Genomic DNA, 22,094 nt, shown 5'->3' with positions numbered 1-22,094 from the left:
CCTTCTCGAGCAACCTTCTGCTCCGGCTTCTCATCCCTCAGAAACGTCGTGCGCCTCCTCGTCCGCCCGCGTACTCTTCCGCAGCACCTCGTACCTCAGACGCACTGAGCCCGTCAGCTTTCTCCCGTGTCGTCCTTCTCGCTAGTTGCATCTTTTGCTCGACTCCTTATGCTCCTAAGCTCCTGCACAGTTAGACACAAGGTTAAAATACCACATGACCTAACTTAACTTGTTGATCACATCAAAATAACCTTGGGGTTTCAACAGTCTCTCCTCCCCAAAAAAATACATATAGATAGTATCTAATGTAATATAGGAGTAGGGTTCGCCAAATGGCAAATCCCTACTAGGGTAGCACAAAAATGGACATGCAGATCTCCTAAGTCCTAAGCTGTCACATAATAAAGTGGGGGAGAAAGTAAAGTCCTTTCCACCAACTCTGGTGGAATAAGTCAAATTTACAATCTTGACCAAATTGTTATAAAACTGGGCACATAGGTCTAGGTTTACTGAATAACTGCAGTAAACAAGTCAATCTAATTGATAATAATCTATAATCTTTATAATAGAAGCACAATACTAGGTGAAGAAAGTCATATTTAGATATCTAGATTTCAATGCAACATATGTATGTTTTAGAAAATCTAATCTAAGCTGCTTAGAGGGAAACCTAGCATTAGTAGATGGGGCATTACTAAGGCTAGGGACAACGTGTCATCTTTTCCTAATTTTATACAAGCATATTAACACAAATTACAAAGAGAATACATATAAACTAAGTATTGATGAGATAAATTGAGTTAAGGTATACCTAGGAGGCATTTTTGAGGTTTAGAGATGAAAGAACGCGGGAGAAAGCAACTGGAAGGTGCCTTGTTGTGTCCAAAATTATGAACAGAGCATGGCTCTATTCGCTAGAAAAAATCGGACTGAAGGCGCCTTCAATGCTGATTGAAGGCGCCTTCAAAGTTTATGGAGGGCACCTTCAAACGAATGAAGGCGCCTTCCATTGTTTGGGCAGGATTTTTCCCGCCCTTCCAAGGGCACCTCCAATTGTCATGGAGGCGCCTTCGGTTGATTTGATTTAATTTAATTTTAGTAAATTTAAATTTTATTTAATTAATTTAATTTAATTTCAATTTAATTTAATTTAATTTTAATATAATTTAAATTTAATTTTACTTTTTAATATTTTTCCTTAGTAATCTCAGTCGATCTATATTTTAAATCAGGGAATCCTATGATTTTGTGAGATGAATTAAGTTCAATTTCAGGGTTTGGTTTAACTTTGTGTTAGATTCAAGTTTAGCTTTGGGTTCAATAAATAGACATTCTTTGAATAAACTTCTGGGGTATAGTGAGTCACTTGGACATCATTAAAGTAACCATGCCTTTGAGGTTTTTTAAGTAGTCTTATCCACTGAACTTAGTACAAAACCTTAGTCTAATTAGTTAGGATCTGTAAGGGGTAGTTTTAGTTAGTTCCACTAAGCTAAATGTACCAGGTCGAAGTCATATCTTCCTAGACATGCATAGACAGAGTTTCTCTAATTTATTATCATCCAAAACTTCACCAGTACTGTAGGTCAAGTTAAACTTTTATCTCTTTTTAGACTAGTCCTAATTACCCATCTGGATAACTAATATTTTGGAGGTGCCAACTAATTTGGAGCTTCCCCCTTAATTATTGAGTTCTTATATTTTAGGTTTATGTCATTTATTTTTATAGTTATAATAAACTTGATGGTAATTATTTGATTTATTTGAATTTAACTTGTTTGACTTTATTTTATTATTTGATTTAATTGATTTTAGTTGATTCTTTAGTTTTGAGTTAATGGATTTAGTTGGATTTGGTTTTAGATGGTAGATTTCATTTTTGGGCACATAAAATTGATTGAGTTCTACTTGCGTGGTTAGACACACTTTCGGAACTCAAGGTTTAATTTGATTTTTATTTTGGTTTACTAAGGATATAAACGTTTTGTTAGTTGAGCTAGACTTGTATCCGAGTCCAGACTTATTGTACACAGCTCTTTGTGATCCAAGTATCATATCGAGATACTTGGATCTTGTTGTAAATTTCTCTAGTAATTGTTTTAATTCAACTATTTTTCTTTTCAATCTAAAAATGCCCTCCTTAAGTTTTACAACTTGAGTTGGAATTTCAGGTTGAATCGGCTCAGTCATTGAATTTGATTTTGATTGTTCATTAAGTATTTATTTTCTTTTGTTAGTTCATAATTTATTTAAAAACAAATCCCTCTTTGTTACCTTTGTGTCGTTGGTTCACTCGTGCAGTTCTATGAGCTTGTCCCATAGTTCCTTTGCATTTTTGTGTGGGCCGATGTAGTTCAGCTCCTCCTTCATTAGCCCGCATTGGATTGTGTTGAGGGCCTTGAAGTCAATTTGAGCCTTCTTCTTCATTTTCGGATTCTAATTTTCTGGGTCTATTGGAATTCCGGAGTTGTCGATGGGTGCCTTGTATCCTTTGGTGATGCTGAACCATTGGTCGAAATCGAATTTAGGTACACCTCCATACGCTTCTTCCAGTATGGGAGGTCATCCCCATTGAAGAGTAGGGAACGAACAGTGTTGTATCCTTCGTTTTGTGCCATTTTAGAGCTATAAAACAACACTAAAGAGAGGTACCAAGACTTAGTCTTGGATTAGCAGAGTTTGAGATGGAAAAAAAATATTCTGAAGAACTTGAGTGGTGTTGCACTAGCTTCAAGTTAAAACCGAACGAGAAAATATTATCTGAGAAAAAAATTGAAATTGAAAAAAAAAAATCCCCCTGGCATGATTGGTGGTTACACCAATTCAGAGCAGAATCTCGCTCTGATACCACTTGTTAGATCGATACGCACGTGAGAGGGGGGTGAATCACAGGGTTTTTGAAAACTCATTTTCTCATTTTGAAATCAAAGTATACGCAGCGGAAAAACTAAAAAGAACAACATAAGAAAACATAGGTGATTTTACTTGGTTCGGAGCCTTTGGCGACTCCTACTCCAAGACCCAGGTCCCATGGATCTATTGATAGGCAATTCACTAAAAACCTCTTCTAGTACCTCCGGAAGAGAGAATTGAGTACAAAGATGATCAGAGAAGTGCAACAGACTGTACTTCCCATTTGCAGAATTTAAGTACAATAAAAATTTTACTGACACTTAGGGAATTAAATAGCTTGTTTGTGTGTCGATGTCGGTCTATCAGCCGCAATCTGAAGTCCTCAGAGTAGTCGTCAGGTGCAACAACTTTGTAGCAGAGTCGTAGCAAGAGCCCAGAGCAGTCGGAACCTCAAACGGATGCGTAGTAGCTCGTATATGTGTTCTGTCTTGAAGCTTCCTTGAGACTGCCTTATATAGGGTATTGAGGGTGCCTTCCATACCCATTGAAGGTGCCTCCAAGTTGAGAAAGTTGATCCTGAACAGTCGGACCTCTATCCGCGACTTCATCAAAATTTCATCATGCGGAAGGCGCCTTCCATGGCTACGGAAGGTGCCTTCAACTGCTTAAAGGTGCCTTCGGACACTGTTCATCCGAAAGCAAATTTACTCTTTTGTCCTGCAAAATAATGTTAGTCCAATAAACCAAGTAATGACCCGCAAGACAAGTGTTAGTACAATAATAATGAACAGTAGTAATTATTTCCTGTCCTCCCAGGACCAGGAACTAGTCAAGGTCTCAGATTAGGGATCCAAAATAGACCTAACATGGGTTGACGCCTACTGTCCCCTCAACTGGGGTGAGTCCTCACTTAGTCACTCTCCTCCAGTGACTTACCTTTACTTACAAGTTTGTCAGATATCCGGTCAGCCCATCGACCTATCTGGACTTCCCTCCAGATATTCGATCAGCTCATTAACCTATCTAGACTTCTCGCTAGATATCCGGTCAGTCCGTCGACCTATCTAGACTTCCTGCTAGATATTTGGTCATCCCGTCGACCTATCTGCACACTTGGTAAAGTGGTTATATCACTATTATACCAAACTTAACTTATTTGTCATTTATCAAAACTTGAGTTAGACCGTTAGTACAAACTGCACCAACATATCTTAAAGGATTTTCTGTGCCAAGCCATAAAAACAAGATTTATAGATTGCTGAAGTCATTATATGGCTTGAAACAAGCACCAAAGTAGTGGTCTGAGAAATTTGATAATGTCATGAAGGAATGTGGATTCAAAATCAATGAGTGTGATAAATGTGTCTACATGAAAGCCATAGAGAATAATTACGTCATCTTGTGTCTAAATGTAGATGACATACTTATCATTGGGAGTAATGATAAGATAATCAAATCCACTAAGGGCATATTAAACTCAAGATTTGGTATGAAAGACATGGGCCTAGCTGACGTGATTCTAAAAATCAAAATTCTTAGAACAACAGAAGGGTTTATTCTTAGTCAGTCTCATTATGTGGACAAGATTCTTGAGAAATTCACCAAGGGTGATACTACATTGGTGCGAATGCTGATAGATATGAGTCAATATCTATCGAAAAATCAAGGTGAAAGTATCTCAAATAAAGTACTCTTGAGTGATTAGAAGTCTGATATACTTGATGAGTTGTACATGACTAGACTTGGCCTATGTAGTAAGTAAATCGAGTAGATACATGGGCAATCTCGGTGTTGAGCACTGGAAAGGGATAACAAGAGTACTAAGATACTTGAGGTATACTCATGAATATGGACTGCACTATACGAGATATCCTGCTATGATTGAAGGATATAGTAATGCAAGTTGGATATCTGATATAAAAGACTCTAAGTCTACGAGTGAATATGTATTCACTCTGGGAGATGCAGTCATTTCCTGAAAATCTTCTAAGCAAACGGTAATAACCAGATCAATGATGGAATTTGAGTTTGTGGTTCTTGACAAATGTGGTGAAAAGTCTGAATGGCTACAGCGATTCTTAGAAGATATTCCGAGATGACCAAAATCTATACCGACAATTTGGAAATATTATGATAGTCAATCAATAATCGGTTGGGCATAGAGCCATCTGTATAATGATAAGTCTAGACATATACATCATAGACATAATACCATAAGATAACTACTCTCAACGGGAGTTATGACTGTTGATTATGTGAAATTAAAGGATAATCTAGCAGATCCGTTAACCAAGGGGTTAAACAAAGAGTTAGTTGCAAGCTCATCACGAGGGATGGGCTTGATGCCGATGAGAAATGTTGGTGCAAAGGAAACTCAATCTATACGAACTATAGATCTCAAGAACTAAGTTCAAAGGGACAACCTAATTGTACTGACAAAGTTGCTCACTATGGGTGAATGATCCAATGGATCAGTGAAGGATGGAGGTTGAACATATAGCTTTTAATAATCCAAGTAATAAGGAATGTTCTTAAGAGATCACCTATGTGAGAAAGAAGTGGGGCCGCTTCGAAGAGAATTGGAGACACAATTCTTAGAACTTCTCACAGAACTAGGCATGTTTATGGCCAAGAACTAACATACTCATGAGAACTGAGTTGTATCAGGGAGAGTCTTGGATGAGATATGTCAATGCTTGCACAGATGACATAATAGTTTAAGGACATTGTGTCTACTATCAGCCAGTAAGCAAACAGATCTTCACAAGAGAAGGTTCAAAGGGTAAAACTTACTTGTCTTATACTGAACTCAACTGTTGAATATTATCATATACGCTATCTCCATTCATGTGGAGGATTGCTGGATATATGTGAATGAAGAAGTGGTGGAAGAGGAAAGAAACACTGCATTATGAATGAGACTCTAGTCCCACATTAGGAGTTTCAAGGCATATTAGTTTGTTTATATTGATTCACATGCATTGATGATGTGAACAAATGCATGGGGAGAGGCTCTCTCTCACGCGTGGGTGCGTAGGGGGGGGGGTGCAAATCTAGGGCTTGGATTACATTGAACAATGTTGACTCATGTGCAAGAACGACCTCTGCGCTAAATGTTGAACCGGTCGGGGCAAAATTTGTCCAAGTGGAACAACCTATATTTTGCCACGTAAATCTTTTTGCTGCTTATTTAAGTGTGTAATGAATGTATTAAATTAAGATTAATGTAGAATTTAAACAGTCAAGTGAAACGTTGCCGTTACACAGCTCGGCGAGTAATGATCATTGACGTTGCCCATTGATCTACCCTCCTATATAAGGAGGTTGCAATCATTAGCAAAAGAGGTTACATACACAGAAAAGAAGCAATAGCTCTCCACCTCCGTTCCCCTCCTCCTCTGTCGTGCAATTCTTACTCGGCGGAGTACCCATGATAATAGACGAGTACCACTCAGTTCGTCGTGACCACCAGTGCTTGGTGGGAATCATGGTTAACCGTTGTATCCTAGGGAATAGACGACCCAAGTAAACCTCAAAGCACAGCAGGTGGTGGAGCGAATCTGTTTCAAGGAAACTACGACCATCGTAGGCCTTGGTCCATTTGCTCACTCGGCCTCTCTGCCCGACTGGTCGCTCACTCACTCGGTCGCCCACTCGGCTTCTCTGCCCACCCGACCGCCCGTTCGCTCATTCGATCGGCCTCTTCCTCCGCTCGGCTGCACGCCCGTCCGGTTGTTTACTCGTTCGGTCGCTCTGCTGCTCTGCCCAACAGGCCACTTGCCTACTTGGCTTATTCGGCCGCACGCTCGCTCAGTCGCTTGATTTTTTGCTCGACCGATCGAATCTCGCTCGACCGCTCTCTCGCTCGCCCGCTCGCTCGCTTGGCAACTCGACTGCACATTTATTCGACCTCTCAGGCTGCTCAACTTCTCAACCCATGGCTGAACCACTCGGTCGGCTACTCTACTTTACCCGATCGACTACTCTGCCCGGTTGGACTCTCTGTTCAACCGCTATGGCCGCTCAATTGATCTACCACTCGATCGGCTCTGCCTGATCTACTACACAGCCCGGTCGGCTATATTGCCCGCTCAGTCGATCTGCCCACTTGACCTCTCTATCTACTCGACCAGTCTACACTCAGCACTTGGCAGAAATCAGCCCCCACATGCTGACAGCCTGAGATTATCGGCTTAGGTCATTTCAACAGATAAGTTAAATTTAATTATATGTATTTAAATTCGACTAATTCCCTAGAATCTCTAGCAGATTGTTTGTCCAACATGTCTGGCTCTATAGTTACAACAAAATTTTCCAAACTTATTTCTAAAATATAATAAATAATTAAAAACATAAATTGAAATAATATGACTCATCATTTCTAAACTTATTTACTCCTCTTCCTTCTTCTCATGTTAGATTTTGATATCACAATTTATTTAAGTTGGGAATTGAAGATGGTCGCATGAGATACACATGAGATATTTCCATTACAGATAACAAAGACTTTACGGTAGAGATTTATTTAGGACACTTTTTAAATATGAGGGACATAAATTACCTTGAAAAAATTTAAGGACATAATTAGGACTCAGTTGAAATATTAAGAATATTTTAATGAATTATCTCTTACAACAACTTGATTAATTTTAGACCCAAACCAACTCTACTATTACACTAAATCATTTTAATCCGAATCAAATGGGATCGAGTATATTTAGAAGATGAACATTAAATGGTGGAATAAAGCTTCGTACGCATCTTTGATTTCGTATCTAACTTACTAGTCGATCTATAGTGGTGGTCCTCTTGTTTAGATCCTTGAACCACATGTGGGCCCGAGTGGCCATCTCCCTACGCCTTTCATCTATCAATCAAGCGGACTTAAAATTACAAAGGACGATGAACCGGGTAATACTTTGGATAATCGATTCGATTTTATAAAAAAAATTTATTGATAGTAAAAGTTAATTGGGAAGTGTTGAGTAGTCTCGAAGTTGAATATTTTATAGTTGTGCATCTCATTTGAAAAAAAAAATTTATAAATATATTTTAATCGGAGATCGAACTGTGAATATTTAGATAATAATTTGATGCTCTTCCACTGTACTATATCCCTAGGTATAAAAAAAAATAGATATACTATCTTAACAGTCCTTCTAGTATCGACCACATATATAAAGAGAGATAAATATAAATACTCAAATGTTATGCGTACGGTATAGTAAACTTTAAATCATCAATTTATAAGAATCGATATCTGATCATTACATTAAAGATGTCATATGTTGATTGTCTATGCTATGCTCTGGGACTCCTCAAGCATCTAAAATGTAGATCCGTTACATTAACGATCCCCTAGTGACGACCCCACGCATATAGAGAGAGGTACATACAGGTACACAGGGATCAGGTGCATGGTGGAGTAAATCTCATATCGTCAATTCCTGAAAATCGACTCCTGACTATTACGTCAGACATATCATGCGCTCACCATCTATGCTACGTCCTGAGAGCCTCCTCGGGCATCTAAAAGCATCTACGAAATGTGTGCAACATTAAACACTATTAAATTATATAAATCAAATTTGATTTAACTAGAAAAACAATTAAGTGAGATAGAAATAGATTATTTTATTAAATAACTTTGAATAATATAAAATTTGATTTAACTGTTCATACTAACGGGTATCACGTGAGCACAAATGTGATAACTAGTGACGGATCTAAACAAAAAAGGAAGAGGGTACTTAAAGAAGGGAGTTGGAGCTTGTCTTCCTTCTCGCTGCCCCTCGAACTACAGCATACTGGTGGAATTTTCCGAGAGAAAGAGGGTGTTCAAGCATACCCCCGCTCCCCCCTAGATCCGCCAGTGGTGACAACAAAAGCTCCGGATTTTGGTGCGACGTAAAAGGGTGGGATTGACTCTTTAGGTACGGATTATTTAAATCACACGTTATATATTTATGTAAAACGTAACTCGGGCATTTTAGGGCATCTCCAATAGGGGATATTTGGAAGAGATATTTTTCTAAATATTTCCCCTCTCAAATATCCCTTATTGTGGGGGATATTTTGAGAGGTGAATAGAAATCATCGTGCGTAACTTTATGCCCGGTGATTTCATGATAGGTGGCATGCGGCAAGTGGGTCCCATAAGCGGTAATGATTACTTTATTAAGATATTTTATTATATAATTTGAGATATTTGAGAGTAAGATATTTGGTAGGATCCATAGATATTTGATTGAGGGGATATTTGATTGTGAAATTTAGGATATTTGAGGAGTGAGATATTTAATTGATAATGTAGACGTAGAGACCATAAATAGTTGAAAGAAATATTTAGTATTATTGTCGATGCGATCATACTAAATCGTAGATAGGTAAATTAATCAATCGAACCGGTTATGTTTTATAATTGCATTCACCTATATGTCACTCATAATATGTTTTAATTATATAAAAAGGGGTAAACTATAGGCTTAGTTTATAATCTAGTGGTTAGGAGGTAGGGTGACTATGACATCTTATATATTATAATAAAAGATAATTACGTTCATCCTATATGTTTTTGACTGCTCGTTTTTAGATTATGTAAAGGGAGATAAATCACATGGTGTACTTATAACCGATCACGAAATGACTAGAGATATAAGGAGTTTTTTTTTCCCAAAGACATACGTCCGTTAGAAATTGATCTCTATCCATTATAATAAATCTGTTGTCTTCTAACCAATTAAATATCTCCATGCGGGGCTATGATGTTTTATTAGCTAACATCAAATCTGGGACAATCGATTGAGCTCTATAGAAGTTTCCCATCGGTCGTCACTAGTCAGGATATATCGGGAAGTACTTGCAGTGAGCGGCTCAAAAACCCAACATTCCATGATTATGTGCCTCATTTGGAAGAAAAATTCATGTTAATACTCCGTAGCTGGGATCGAACTATGGGTGCTTGAGTGACAATTTGGTACCCTTTTGTTGCACCGTAGTCCGAAGCAAAAAATATTAAACCAGATAACATTAACCAAAAGTTATATATTGTGTTAAAAAGATGATTACACTCATTTTAGATGTTCTTCAGAGCTTATCTCAAGATTATGTGACAGGAGATAAGTGATGGGGTAGCATATAGCTGACCACCATCAAATTAGCTAGGGGTGAAAAATTCTTTATCTTTGAGAGTATTTGTCCATCGAAAATGAATGTTTTAACCTATTGTAATAAGGCTATATCTATAATTAATAGGACATCAAATGGGAACACGACAAGGAATTATTTTACTATTTTATTAAGAATTTATCCTATTTACTAACTAATTTTGGTGAAGCCCAAAATGAAATTATGTTAATATCCTTTTTTCTTTGCACATCGAAAATAATTTCAAGATTTATTAGTAATTTCCACAAATGTATCAATCAGAAATTTAGAGTTCGAGACTCGGCCGCGATATATTATTAGGAATTTTTCTAATTAATCAATCAGTGATCTAGAGTTCGAGACTTAGTTACGACGTATTGTTCAGAATTTTCCTCATTAATCAATCAAGAATTTAGAGTTCGAGACTCAGCTGTGGTGTATTATTGATAATTTTTTTCATTAATTAATTAGAAATCTAGAGTTCTCTTTAGTCTCATATAGGGGTGTAATCGAGCTGAGCCGAACTCTTGAATGCTTGAGTTTGGCTCGTTTATAATCGAGCCAAGCTGGAACTTTATTTAACGAATATATTCATGGCTCACGAGCTTATTCGAGCTTTTATCGAGCATAAACGAGCTTAATAAATATAAATTATAAATTTAAATATTTATTAAAAATTAAATTATATATTTAGAGAAAATTATAATAATTTTATTAAAATTTATAATTTTATTAAAATTTATAATTTTATTCTAATAAATAAATTTAATATATTTATTTATATATTTGATAAGTAGAGTGTAAAATCTATAAATTCAATATCAAAACTATTATATTTTTATTTAAAAATTAATTCACGAGCTTAACGAACATATTTATTATGAAATTTGAGCTTAGTTTGTTTATCTTAACTAGCCTTATTAAACGAGCTTTTATCGAATCGAGTTTCGAGTAGCTCATGCATGGCTTGGTTCATTTATACCCTAGCTCCACATCTTATAATTAGGAATACTACGAGAAGAGAAACTTCTATAAATATCTTAAATCGGCAATGTTAAAAAATATATTTTTTTCAACTTTTTAGTTAAAATAAAGTATAATATTAAATTATTTTTTTATAAGGAGAAGTTTGTTACAGTAACTTTGCTGCTGGGATTCTAACATCACTCTAATATTGTGTTACTGTATAGGTCTAGTGTACCTTTATCTAATTTATGGACGACCTTTTGAGATACATATATTCATATATTATATTATACATATAATCAAGAGCTATAGTTCCGATGAAATAGTTATCCCACCTCAATTTTTTTAAATATCTTTAGAGGTATAAAAAATATAAAAATGCTAGAGGCTTGTCTCATTGATATACCAGGCAGAGGAGTTTGAATTACTGCGCTGAATAAATTGTTAATTAAAACTCTTTTATATACTTATTGCTGAGCCATTTGCCCACGCCTCGCGTGCTTAAATTGTATATTAAGCGACAAGCGTCAAGTATTTCCACGATATGATGCAATCAAGTGGCGTGCGCACGCTGGATCCTACGCATCGCCGGCCCATCGATTCGAACTTCGGAATGGTTTCCAACTCCCACCGCGAACGCGTGTCGCTGCTGCCGTTGGATCGAGATCGGGCGATGCGTGCACTCCGCCCCTTCGGGCCCGATGAGGCGTGAGAGAGTGGTGGAGGCGCGTCGGGAGGTCGTTGGATTTGGACTATAAACGAGCGAGCGAGGGAGAGGGAGGAAAGAGAAACGCCGTCCGCCCGCCGATTCCTTGACATTCGGTGGCGACTCGTGGGCGATTTTTTTTTTTCCTTCTTTTTTTTTTCTTAATTTCTTTCAGGTTTCAGCTCAGCGCCCTCTCTCGATTCTTCGCGTATCTGAAGGTTAGTGTTTTCCAGCTAATTTTGTGGATTATCCTATGGATGGTTGTGGATCGATCTGCACCTTTCTTTCTTCTACTGAAATGCTAGAGTTGATGGATATGGATTATGATTTCCTTGACCCTAAAATTGTTTTTTTTTTCCTTTTTGTTAAGGTGTATATTGAAACTCATAGAAGTGTTGCTCGCTCCGTTCACGTTTGCGTGGATTGGATACATTTTTGGTTTTGGAAATTTATGGATTTTCTTATTTGTAAGCTTGGAATTGTGGTGCTTGGTCAGTTCTTATCTTTTCCGTTAGGCGTCCTTGAAATTCTGTTAAAGGGGTTGTTTCACTTGAGATCAACAGAAGGTTATGAACTTTTGATCAGATGCTCTGATCTATCAGTATTCAGTTTTAAGAAACTGTTTTTCCACTTCAACTCCTTTTTTGCTTGTTCTTTCTTTGTTTTGATTGAAATAAGAATAAAGGAAAGCAGTGATAGAGATTTCTCAACTATTTCTTTTACAGAAAATGGGCTATCAGAATTTCTGCTGGACTCTCTAATTTTTTTTTTGTAAGAGCAAGATTTACACACTGAGACATCCTATGTCACATATTAGCTGAGGAAAAGTTTAACAACTCTTTAATTAGATTCTAATTTATGTGCAATACAGTTGTGATCTTGTTCCAGATATTTAAGAATACGATTTCCTAAGAAAGTCAGAACCATGTTGATGTTTATGAAGGAATTGCTACTTATTGTTCGATTTTCTCATTCGAAGGATTAATTTTTAACAGATTGTTTTAATAAATTTATCAATGCCAAATACCTCACCTCATTTTGCTGCACGTTGTTCTATTATGATGGTTGTGTATGCCTTGTTTAATGTACGTATGCTAAGAATGCCAAACACTTATGTTATGATGCTTGATCCAGCTGCATGCTGCTCTATATTTATGGTTGTGTTGGTCTTGCTTCTGTTTTCCTTTTCTCTCCTCAATGGATGGTGTGAATTGTCTTGTTACTGCTTATATTTGCTCAATTTGAAATTGTTTGATGTGTCTTCCTTTTGGGGTATAGAGCTCCACATGCCAGGGATGGCTCTGACATGTTCAAGATACACAGCCTATTGTGATTGACCTATTCTTCTGATGCAATAAATAACCCCAGGAAGGGTAATTTAATTTTCATTGCTTGCACATAGTTGCCTTACATCCAATGGCTGCTTATGAACATGACTCTGAAGCTTATCAGTGGGGACTTGGTTTTTTTTACCCACTCCCAGACCCTCCATACTCTGGAGGCAGGATTAACCAGGAGACTACCTTTTATTCGAACTGTTGTGCTAGAGAAGGTATGTTGAGAATCCATTCTAGTGATGGCACGATCCTCTTTTGTGTGCCTGTCCTAGGACTGATTTTCTCAAGTTTTTGATGCAGATACATCCAGAGCTGCATGTGAAGAACATATGCATGCATCTATTTTCACACCAAACCTGTTTGAACCATATACTAGAGAGTACAATTTAGGTGGAAGTGAATTTTCTCTCTCTTTTAATGTGCTATTGGTATATTGCAATATTTATATTGGTTATAAACTTTTGCTCATACATGTAGTAACTGAGGAGGGGCATGAAGGTATGAATGAAACTGGACCCTCTAGTTTTTGCTCCTGTCATGGAGGCTACTCTTATGGGAGAGAGGTTCCATTGGAAATATCAGATGAATATTCTGTTGCTGATGGAGAAGTTGGGAGGAGGTTAAATCAAATGCATCCAATCCCTGTAAGAGCCTGATATTTTAACTTTACCTATTTGCTATTCTGATAGGTTCAATGTGAAAATTCATTTCATATTCATTTTTCATTAATTTAATACTCTTAGCGTATTATACAGTGTTAGGCTAACTTTTATGAATCATTCTATTTTTATAAGATGATAAATGTTCAATTTGAGGATATCAATGGTTAAACTAACAGTGATGTCATGGCAATGTTTATATTGTTATGTTTTGCTACTATAATTAAAATATCTAGTCATCTTTATTTTACTTATGATGCTAGAGTTGAATCAATTAGAGCAGAATCTATCAGGGGTAGAGAGAGACAAAGAAAACAACTGTCAAGGAGTAAAAGAAAAATGATTTAGTTAAGTTGAACATTACCAATGATATCATCTTGACCATAATAAAGGGATAAGTTTCATATAACAGGCCCCAAATAGTTAGGACAAAGAGGCTTGATGATGCTGATGAAGTATTACATAATGACATTGCCTTGAAGAACCATTCCGAACTAAATCAGTTTATGAACATGTAATGGAGTTACAACGAGCAACCAAGCTCTCCATGGTAGTTTGGGATAGCAATGTGTGTCTAATTAGTCCCATATTCAGATGTGGGGCTAGACTTTGAGTAATTGAGTTATAATTCACTGGGAAATTTATTTCTGGCTGTGTAATAGATGTTGCATGCTAGTGAAACACAACCTCTCTTTTCATAGTCTAGGCACATAATAGATACTATTGGTTATCCATGTCTTACTTTTTATATAAAAATCCTTGTCTATTTGTATTTATTACAAGGATGTAATATTATTGTTGTTTGGTTTATGCAGCATGTTCCTCGAATAAATGGAGACGTTCCTTCTTTTGATGAAGCTACTTCTGATCATCAAAGGCTCTTAGAAAGGTACATCTCTTTTGTATTATATGTTTTTAGTGAGATCTGTGATAATTTTAGTACCATGTCCATTCTCCCCGAGAGTAGAAAATAGCATTCAATAGAGCAGCTTGTTTATACCTTGAGGTTGGCTTTTGCAATGCATTTTGTATTAGGGTTAAAATTGAGGATAACTTCAGCTGGTATTCTTACCTTTATCAGGCAAGAAGTCAAATACTGTGCAAGTACTTGTCTCCACACTCTTTTTCTGATAAAAATACCAGTCAGTAAGTAGTTTACAAACAAGTATTTGAATCCTGATATCATGTACCATTATTTGGATAGACCTTCTCTTCCATACTGACTGGTCTTTGAATCCTTGACATCTAATGTAACAATCTTGTATTTGAATCCTTTGATATCTAATGCCACAATCTAGATAAATTGTATTCCAACCTCTTCTTTCTTGAAACTAAGCTTGGAGGTCTAGCGTTCTGCAGTTCTGAAGAGTGAAGACTGAACTTCTGGTTCTAATCAAGTCCTATAATTTAATACATACCTCTCTGTTCTTGTTAATTTTCCTATAGGTTTTGGCTATCCTAATGAAAACCACATAAAAGACTTGATTGTTGTTACTCGGGTGTTTTTAGCAATAAACTCACTTAAGAAGTAAATAAACTTTCCTGCACAGAAACCAGTACTATTATCTGTTAGAATCCCTTTTTAAGCAAACATACGAAATTCTGACTAGGAGTGCTTCTTGAAAAGAAAAGAAAGCAACGAAAGATTTGAAACTACCAGATCTACATCCAATGTCTAAGATAGAGAGTATAACTAGCTTCATACACGATAACATGTCTTGGATTGCTAAGCGCATGATGAGTATTTTTAGGTATGTATTTATTTTGACTATCAAGCTTTTCCTATTAACTATAGCTGGTAAGGAATAAAATAAAGTTCATTGAGGTAGAACCAATAAACATTTCCTTTTTGATTCATCTCTAGAGTTGAATACCTCATTCAAATGTTTTGGATCTGAACTGTAGGAGTCAATCACAATACAAATCCCTCCCCCTCAAAGCACAATTTGACTCAATTAACAGTGTTTTTTTATAAAAAAACTTAGGATTCTAATTAAAAATTTGGTGTAATTTGTATTTCATTTTGTTCTACAGTTGGGATATTAGATGCAATAAATAAAAATGGCAATGAAGCATGATAAGAATGTGTTTATTTGAATTTAAGTGCCTAGAAATGAAAATTTGTGACAGGTACAAATAGTTTCACATAACAAATTTTATATTGTTATTGTCTTTATCTTCAATGGATGTTATCCAACAATCAGGAGGAGTCTCCATAGTCACTAATAAGAGTCCATAAGTAGCTCAAACCCTTTAAAAGTGCGAAAAGTAAATCCAACGTTTAAAATATCATGTTGTTCCACCCGGTACGGATGAAACATTTATTTCTGCCCACCTTCGGCATTGCCAAGCCACGCGATCACCTCGGAGGCATTGCGCAGACCCTGCGGACATGTCGACTGAGCCCCACGGTCATGGAGCTTACAGTCGCTGGAGGCATGGACGTGGAGGAAGGGGTTGCGGGAGCTTTGGATTAAATAACTTAGATTAATAATCCTATCAACCCCTAGCTATAATAGGGATAATTTAAATAGGCTTATTTAAACCCTAATAAAACTATCCTATATATATATATATTAAAAAAACATTTTTTTTATTTTTTTAAATATTTAGATTAAATTTTTATTTTTAGTTAATATATTTTATATTTTAAAAATACCAAAACCATTCGTTCCGGTCCGGGGCCGAAATCTCGACACGGGTTGAGATTTTAAACCATGAGTAAATCTTCCAATTGTATTAACTATAGATGTTCAACATATAATTGACAAGCCATTTAACCAAGGTCATTGTATATATGTCAAGTTAATATCTCATCCTCAACTTCCTCTATTTGATTGTTGGGGTTTCCTTATCACTCAGGTTGAAATTGTACGACTTGGTTGAACGCAAGGTCCAAGGAGATGGCAATTGTCAGGTTAGTCCTTGTAATTAGAACATGTTCATTTTTTCCTCTACTTCAAGACAACTTAAATGGCTGCACTGTACATACTTGTAACTTCCAATTGGAGTACTGGTCAATGTTATGATGATTCTTCCTCGTTGACTTGAAGATCCACTATTTATTTCTACACTTGAAAATAGCACTTGACCTATTCAATTTTAACATTAAGAACTATAACCGTTCCATAGCTAGGGGTTAATATTACATAGAAACAACTTGAAAATAATTTCTCACTCAATTCATTACAGGTATATGGCTTCATTATTGAGTCACATTTTATTTTGTAGTTATTATTATATCAAAGTTTTAATAAATTCATGGATAACTAGATAGTAGCTTTGAATTATATCTAAATTGGCACACAGTGTCACAAGTTCTAATTCAGACTGTATCATACTTGGTAGTTTGGCTATGGATAATGTCTTAGATAATGTTTAAGATCTAGACATGTCCTACGCTGCTGATTTTGCCACATGAAGTAGTCATGCCAAAGCTCATAAAGAGGGGTCGAGTTACAGTTATTGTGCTCACAAGGAAACTGGACGTACAAGAAATTCACAGAGAGATGGGACCACATATTGACTAAGAGGTCTCTCACAAGAAGAAAAAGTTTTATTTATAACTTCTATTACTTTTCAAGAAGATTAAGTTTATATTAGTTGTAGGTTTGGGGTCCAGTTAGTTATAGTGTCATTGAGTTTCAGGGATTTAGTGTGTTAAATATGTTTCTATTGAGAAAGTTAGGGTTGTAAATGAACCAAGCGTTCATGAACAAGCTTGGTGTTCGGCTTGGTAAGAGCTTGTTTATGTTCGTTCAATATACACAAAATTGATTAAACAAACAAGCTTGAACAACTTGTTAAGCTAAACAAACAAGCTTGAACGCATATGTGTTCAGCTCGTTAACGTTCATGAACAACGTTCGTGAACAATGTTTGTGAACAACGTTCGTGAACAATGTTCACAAACCATATTTATTAATAAAATTCTTTTAAATATGCTAAATAAACAATAAAATAAATAAATAAATTTAAATTATCAAGCTCAATAGCCAATCAAACAACTAAAAGTTTCAAACAATCAAACATGCTAAATTGAGAGCTCGATAATATTTAAATGAACCAAGCTCGAACCAAGCTCAAGTCAAGCTTGAATTGAGAGCTTGATTTACCTCCCTCCATATCCGTGGAACCGGCTCTGGGGGGGGGGGGGCCCGCTGATGTGGCGGTTCCACATTTGAATTGAGAGCTTGATAACATCTAAATGAACCAAGCTCAAGCCAAGCTTCAAACAAGCTCAAGCTCATAAAAAATAAACCAAGTCAAGCTTGAACACTCATTTCAAAAGCTCGGTTCATTTTAAGCTCGGTTCGGCTCGGCTCGGTTACCTTATCAAACAAGCTTGAACACCTCAAAGCTTGGCTCGGCTCGGCTCGGCTCGGCTTGTTTACAACCCTAGAGAAAGTGGAGACATGCTCTTGATTACATAATACATTTTTCATGTGTGTAGTCTTTGTTTTCTATTGAGAAAGTGAACACAATTACCTTGATCTTTCTAAAATTTTTCAAAAACACAAGTAACAAATTTATTTGGTATTAGTATGTGCAATACTGAAATTTCAATTTAACAACTGCAAAAATGTGATGGGCGTTGTCAGCTACATAATTATCTCTAAAGTTCTGCACTGGGATGCAAAGAATAATTTTAAGAAAAAACCAGAACCTCACATCATGCCAAATGGTTTCATGATGATTAATTGGATTTAGACAAAGAACCACTTCTAATAAAAGGTAGTCATCATTGTAAATTAGCTTTTTCTAATTTGATCTTTTTTTCTATATCAATTATTTAGAAAATTAAACTGACACGTATTAGTGCATGTTTTTTGTTCAGTTCCGAGCACTTTCTGACCAATTGTATCAAACATCTGAACATCATGAGTTTGTCAGACAGCAAGTTGTTGAACAGGTTGGTTTTTCAGTCAGTCTTCATTACTTCCTTTCCACTTTTGACATGTTTCATTATCACCTCATGTTTATATTTTCAGCTAAAATCTCATTCTGACATCTACGACGGATATGTTCCAATGGCATATAGTGACTACCTCAAAAAGATTTCACAGTATGCACTTCTTATTAGGATTATTTACCTTCAAATTCTCTATAATATGACCTCAATGAATTGGTTGTTTCCCTATGTCATCAGAAGCGGCGAGTGGGGTGATCATGTGACATTACAAGCTGCTGCAGATACCGTATCTCTCTCTCTCTCTCTCTCTCTCTCTCTTTTGTTTTCGTCTTTGTATTTTCTGAAAAGAGGAGAATTTTCCAAGTTTAAATTTAATTTTCATCCTGTTAGTGATGTCATTTGACCTGTTTCATCAAGAAAGCTCAAGCATGAGCATCCTGAGTGCTATTTTTTCAGAATAACTGCTGTATTTGGATTTAATGATAACAACTGGATGCTTATCCTGAGTGGCATGATTCTCAGGATCTTATGCTCGAACTATTTACAAATTTTGATTCTATTATTTCTTCTTATCCTCGTATTTGCACATTTTGTATTATATGCTGTTACATCTTTATCCTATTGAATCTGGTTCCTTCACTTTTGAGTCTTAATCTTTTTTTTCTTTATGGATGTCTTGTTTGGCAGTATGGAGTTAAAATTTTTGTCATAACATCATTCAAGAATACTTGCTATATTGAGATTCTGCCCAGCATTGAGAAATCTAAGCGAGGTACAATACAAATTACTGATTGCAGTCATATTCGAGTTTTCTTGTTAAGTCTAATAAAGTCTACCTAGATACAGTTCCCCTCTTTTTCATCCTTGTTTAAATAACTTGCAGTCTAATTTTTGTTTTTTCTTGATTTCTATCATTTATACAGTCATTTTCTTAAGCTTTTGGGCTGAGGTGCACTACAACTCGATTTATGCTGAAGAGGAGGGTAAGGCATTCTCACTGCTTGATTCACTTATGTATCGAGAACAACAAACAACCACTAAGCTTTTATCCCACTACATCAGATTGATCATATGGATCCTCCTATGTTATTGGACTTCATCTTCTACTATATCATCTATATCTAAATGAATCGAGAAGGGGGAAAAAAACTATGCATGCCTAAACACAAATGCCTAGAATGTTGGAAAAAAGTTTCTCCTGCACCCAATGAATTCGAATTTGTTCTTGAAACACTTGTTTCTTGGCTGAATTGTTCTCTTTTGCTAGTTCAGAACTCCCCACTGCAGACACAAAGAAAAAGAAAAAGTGGTGGCAGTTGAGGTCGTAGATTATTATTCAAGAGTTCCGGCTCAGATTAGAGCACGGTGGCGCTATCATATAAGTTGAAGGTGGTTCTTTCAGTTGGATACTTATAATTTTTAAATTTTGTTTTATATGCTGCAAATATGTATCGCGATTATATGGAAAAGTGTGATATATTTGATCTAACAATCCTTCTACTCTACTTCCTGTAGATAAGATGGAAGGGAGTTGAGAGACTTACTGTTATTGTAATAAAGAAAATTTCATTAAAGATTATCGATTTGGAAACCTTCTTGTGAACATTCTCTTGTGCCTTTCGGTGGTGTTCCTTCATCATTGAGTCTCAACTCGAGTATGAACATGTTGAACTGATAACTTTGCATCCATTGTTAAAAGATAAGATGTCCATTGTTAAAAGATAAGATGTGACTCGATATGTGGATAGAGATGTAAAAACAGATTGGATGGAGACGATGCGAAGCGGATTTAAGTGACGTTAACATTCGTCTCATCATCCAAAATGAGGCAGAATAGATTGAGGGTGAGAATATTTTGTTATCCATTCGAAAGAGTCTTATTTTTATCTTTGGAGGGGGGATAGGGAGGGAATCAAGTTCTAAAAGAATTATTAGCTAGCCAATATTTAAGGGGAGGGAATCTTTTTCTAGATGGATTCCTTTGTTGTATATAATGAAATCAAGTAACTTGGCCTTTGTAGTTGAAACAATTTACAAGCTAAGTATTAGAGCACAAAAATGAAGGCAATTAAGGATGATAAACACAAACACATATGTCACACACTTGGACTCGACAAAAAAAAAGAGGCTTTTGTGAGATGTTTGAGATGATGAAATGAGGTTTTCGCAATGTGTTTGTGAACCTCATCCCTTCGTGAGAAGTCTATGACAACGAGATACATGTGTATGATGAAATAGAGGTTTGACCTAACATTATTTCTTAAGAAGAATTATATATATATATATATATAGATGCACATTTATACACACTAAACAAATGATTAGTCATATTTACATATGTTTTTATTAAAAGAATAAAATGATAAAACTATAAGAGTTTAAAAACTGTAAAACGTGTTAAGATAATTTTTTTCCAAAAAAGAACAAAAACAAAAAGATAAACTAGAAAGGCCAAAGCAAAATCCTTCTGGTGTTCCTTAGAGGATGTCTAAAGTTGACAGGAAACTAAAAGTCAGTAAATCAGAAACACATTTTCTTTACTTTGTTTATTAGAAAAGACTACTTTTCTTTCCTTTTCACCCAAACTATAGAACTTGACTAAACTAGGGTTAGACCAGATGTTACTCCTTAGATCACAATCAAAACCTTGCCATCTGCCATTATATATATGTATGTGCACACATCCTTCTCCCACATACCTGTCATAGTACAATCTCTCACTCTCTCTCTCTCTCTCTCTCTCTTTTCCTCCACTTGATCTGATTCCTTCCTTTCTATCACTTCTATCCTCACTGAGATATCCTCATGACCCATGGCTCTTCACCTACAAACGTGTCAGATCTCATTTAATTTCTAACCCTAATCCTCCTCTTCTTCTTCTTCTTCTTTACACCTAAACCAAGTTAATAGTAGGAGGTAGGTAACATGCTCTCCTTCTTCATCTTCAAAATCTATCCTTTTCTTGGTTTGCTTCAATCTAGGATTTGCTCCTTTTGATTCTGTTGGTTGTTTGAAAGTGGATTTGTTGCTGATAATACAAATGGTTCACCCCAGTACAACTCTCAAATCAAGACTGCAAAGATTCCTCCTGTGTGTGTGTGTGTGGGTGGGTCCATAAATCCACCATCTTTTTTCTGCAGCCTTCTCGAGCTATCCTCTTCCTTCTCCCTTCCTTCCTTCCTTCCTTCCTTCCTTCCTTCCTCCTCTCTCTAAACCGAGCTTCAAACTCCTCAACTACTTACAGCCGGTGTTTGCAGCTGTGGCATCATCAAGATTCACACACGGATCGATATTCACTCGTCGATCGATCAGTTTGTCTTTCCCGGCCGCTGAGAATCTTGATGATGCTGCATCAGCAAATATGCGGCTAGCTCGTTGTCGACTGAGATCTTGCCATGGCTCGTCAGGTAACAGCTATAACTTGGATCCCTAGAGATCTAGCTATATGTTTCATCTCATGGCTCTTCATCTTTCTTTCACTTTGTCCTTTTTTGTAGCTGCTAGTTTTAGGGTGA

General features: G+C 36.3%; 1 protein-coding gene across 6 annotated transcripts; it reads left to right on the top strand.

Moving 5' to 3' along the window:
* Nucleotides 1-11,628: 11,628 nt before the first annotated feature.
* On the top strand, nucleotides 11,629-20,172 carry LOC121984703 (OVARIAN TUMOR DOMAIN-containing deubiquitinating enzyme 9-like). Of its 6 annotated transcripts, none has more exons than XM_042537793.1 (13): nucleotides 11,654-11,889; nucleotides 12,950-13,044; nucleotides 13,155-13,223; nucleotides 13,309-13,398; nucleotides 13,486-13,652; nucleotides 14,483-14,556; nucleotides 16,530-16,584; nucleotides 18,505-18,579; nucleotides 18,659-18,732; nucleotides 18,817-18,865; nucleotides 19,267-19,351; nucleotides 19,503-19,562; nucleotides 19,852-20,172. In XM_042537793.1, exons 4-13 carry the CDS (start codon nucleotides 13,338-13,340, stop codon nucleotides 19,905-19,907), a joined length of 756 nt encoding a protein of 251 aa, XP_042393727.1. In that variant the 5' UTR covers nucleotides 11,654-11,889; nucleotides 12,950-13,044; nucleotides 13,155-13,223; nucleotides 13,309-13,337; the 3' UTR covers nucleotides 19,908-20,172. The 6 variants fall into 6 exon arrangements, with proteins under 6 accessions (XP_042393723.1, XP_042393722.1, XP_042393721.1 ...); XM_042537792.1 differs by having other exon boundaries at nucleotides 11,659-11,889; nucleotides 13,124-13,223; XM_042537790.1 differs by having other exon boundaries at nucleotides 11,660-11,889; nucleotides 13,116-13,223.
* The last annotated feature ends 1,922 nt before the right edge of the window (nucleotides 20,173-22,094 follow it).

Source organism: Zingiber officinale, chromosome 5B (assembly GCF_018446385.1).
Source record: "Zingiber officinale cultivar Zhangliang chromosome 5B, Zo_v1.1, whole genome shotgun sequence".
In the NCBI taxonomy this organism is placed as follows: Eukaryota; Viridiplantae; Streptophyta; class Magnoliopsida; order Zingiberales; family Zingiberaceae; genus Zingiber; species Zingiber officinale.
Note: the sequence above shows the minus strand (reverse complement) of the source record. Positions and strands in the feature narration are given on the sequence as shown.

What these genes read in the sequence shown, in the direction of transcription:
- LOC121984703 (XM_042537788.1), top strand. Translation starts at nt 13,088, where the DNA reads ATGGCTGCTTATGAACATGACTCTGAAGCTTATCAGTGGGGACTTGGT. An exon ending in TACTAGAGAGTACAATTTAG is followed by an intron (nt 13,399 to 13,485) that starts GTGGAAGTGAAT and finishes TCATACATGTAG; the next exon opens with TAACTGAGGAGGGGCATGAA. An exon ending in CATCAAAGGCTCTTAGAAAG is followed by an intron (nt 14,557 to 16,529) that starts GTACATCTCTTT and finishes CTTATCACTCAG; the next exon opens with GTTGAAATTGTACGACTTGG.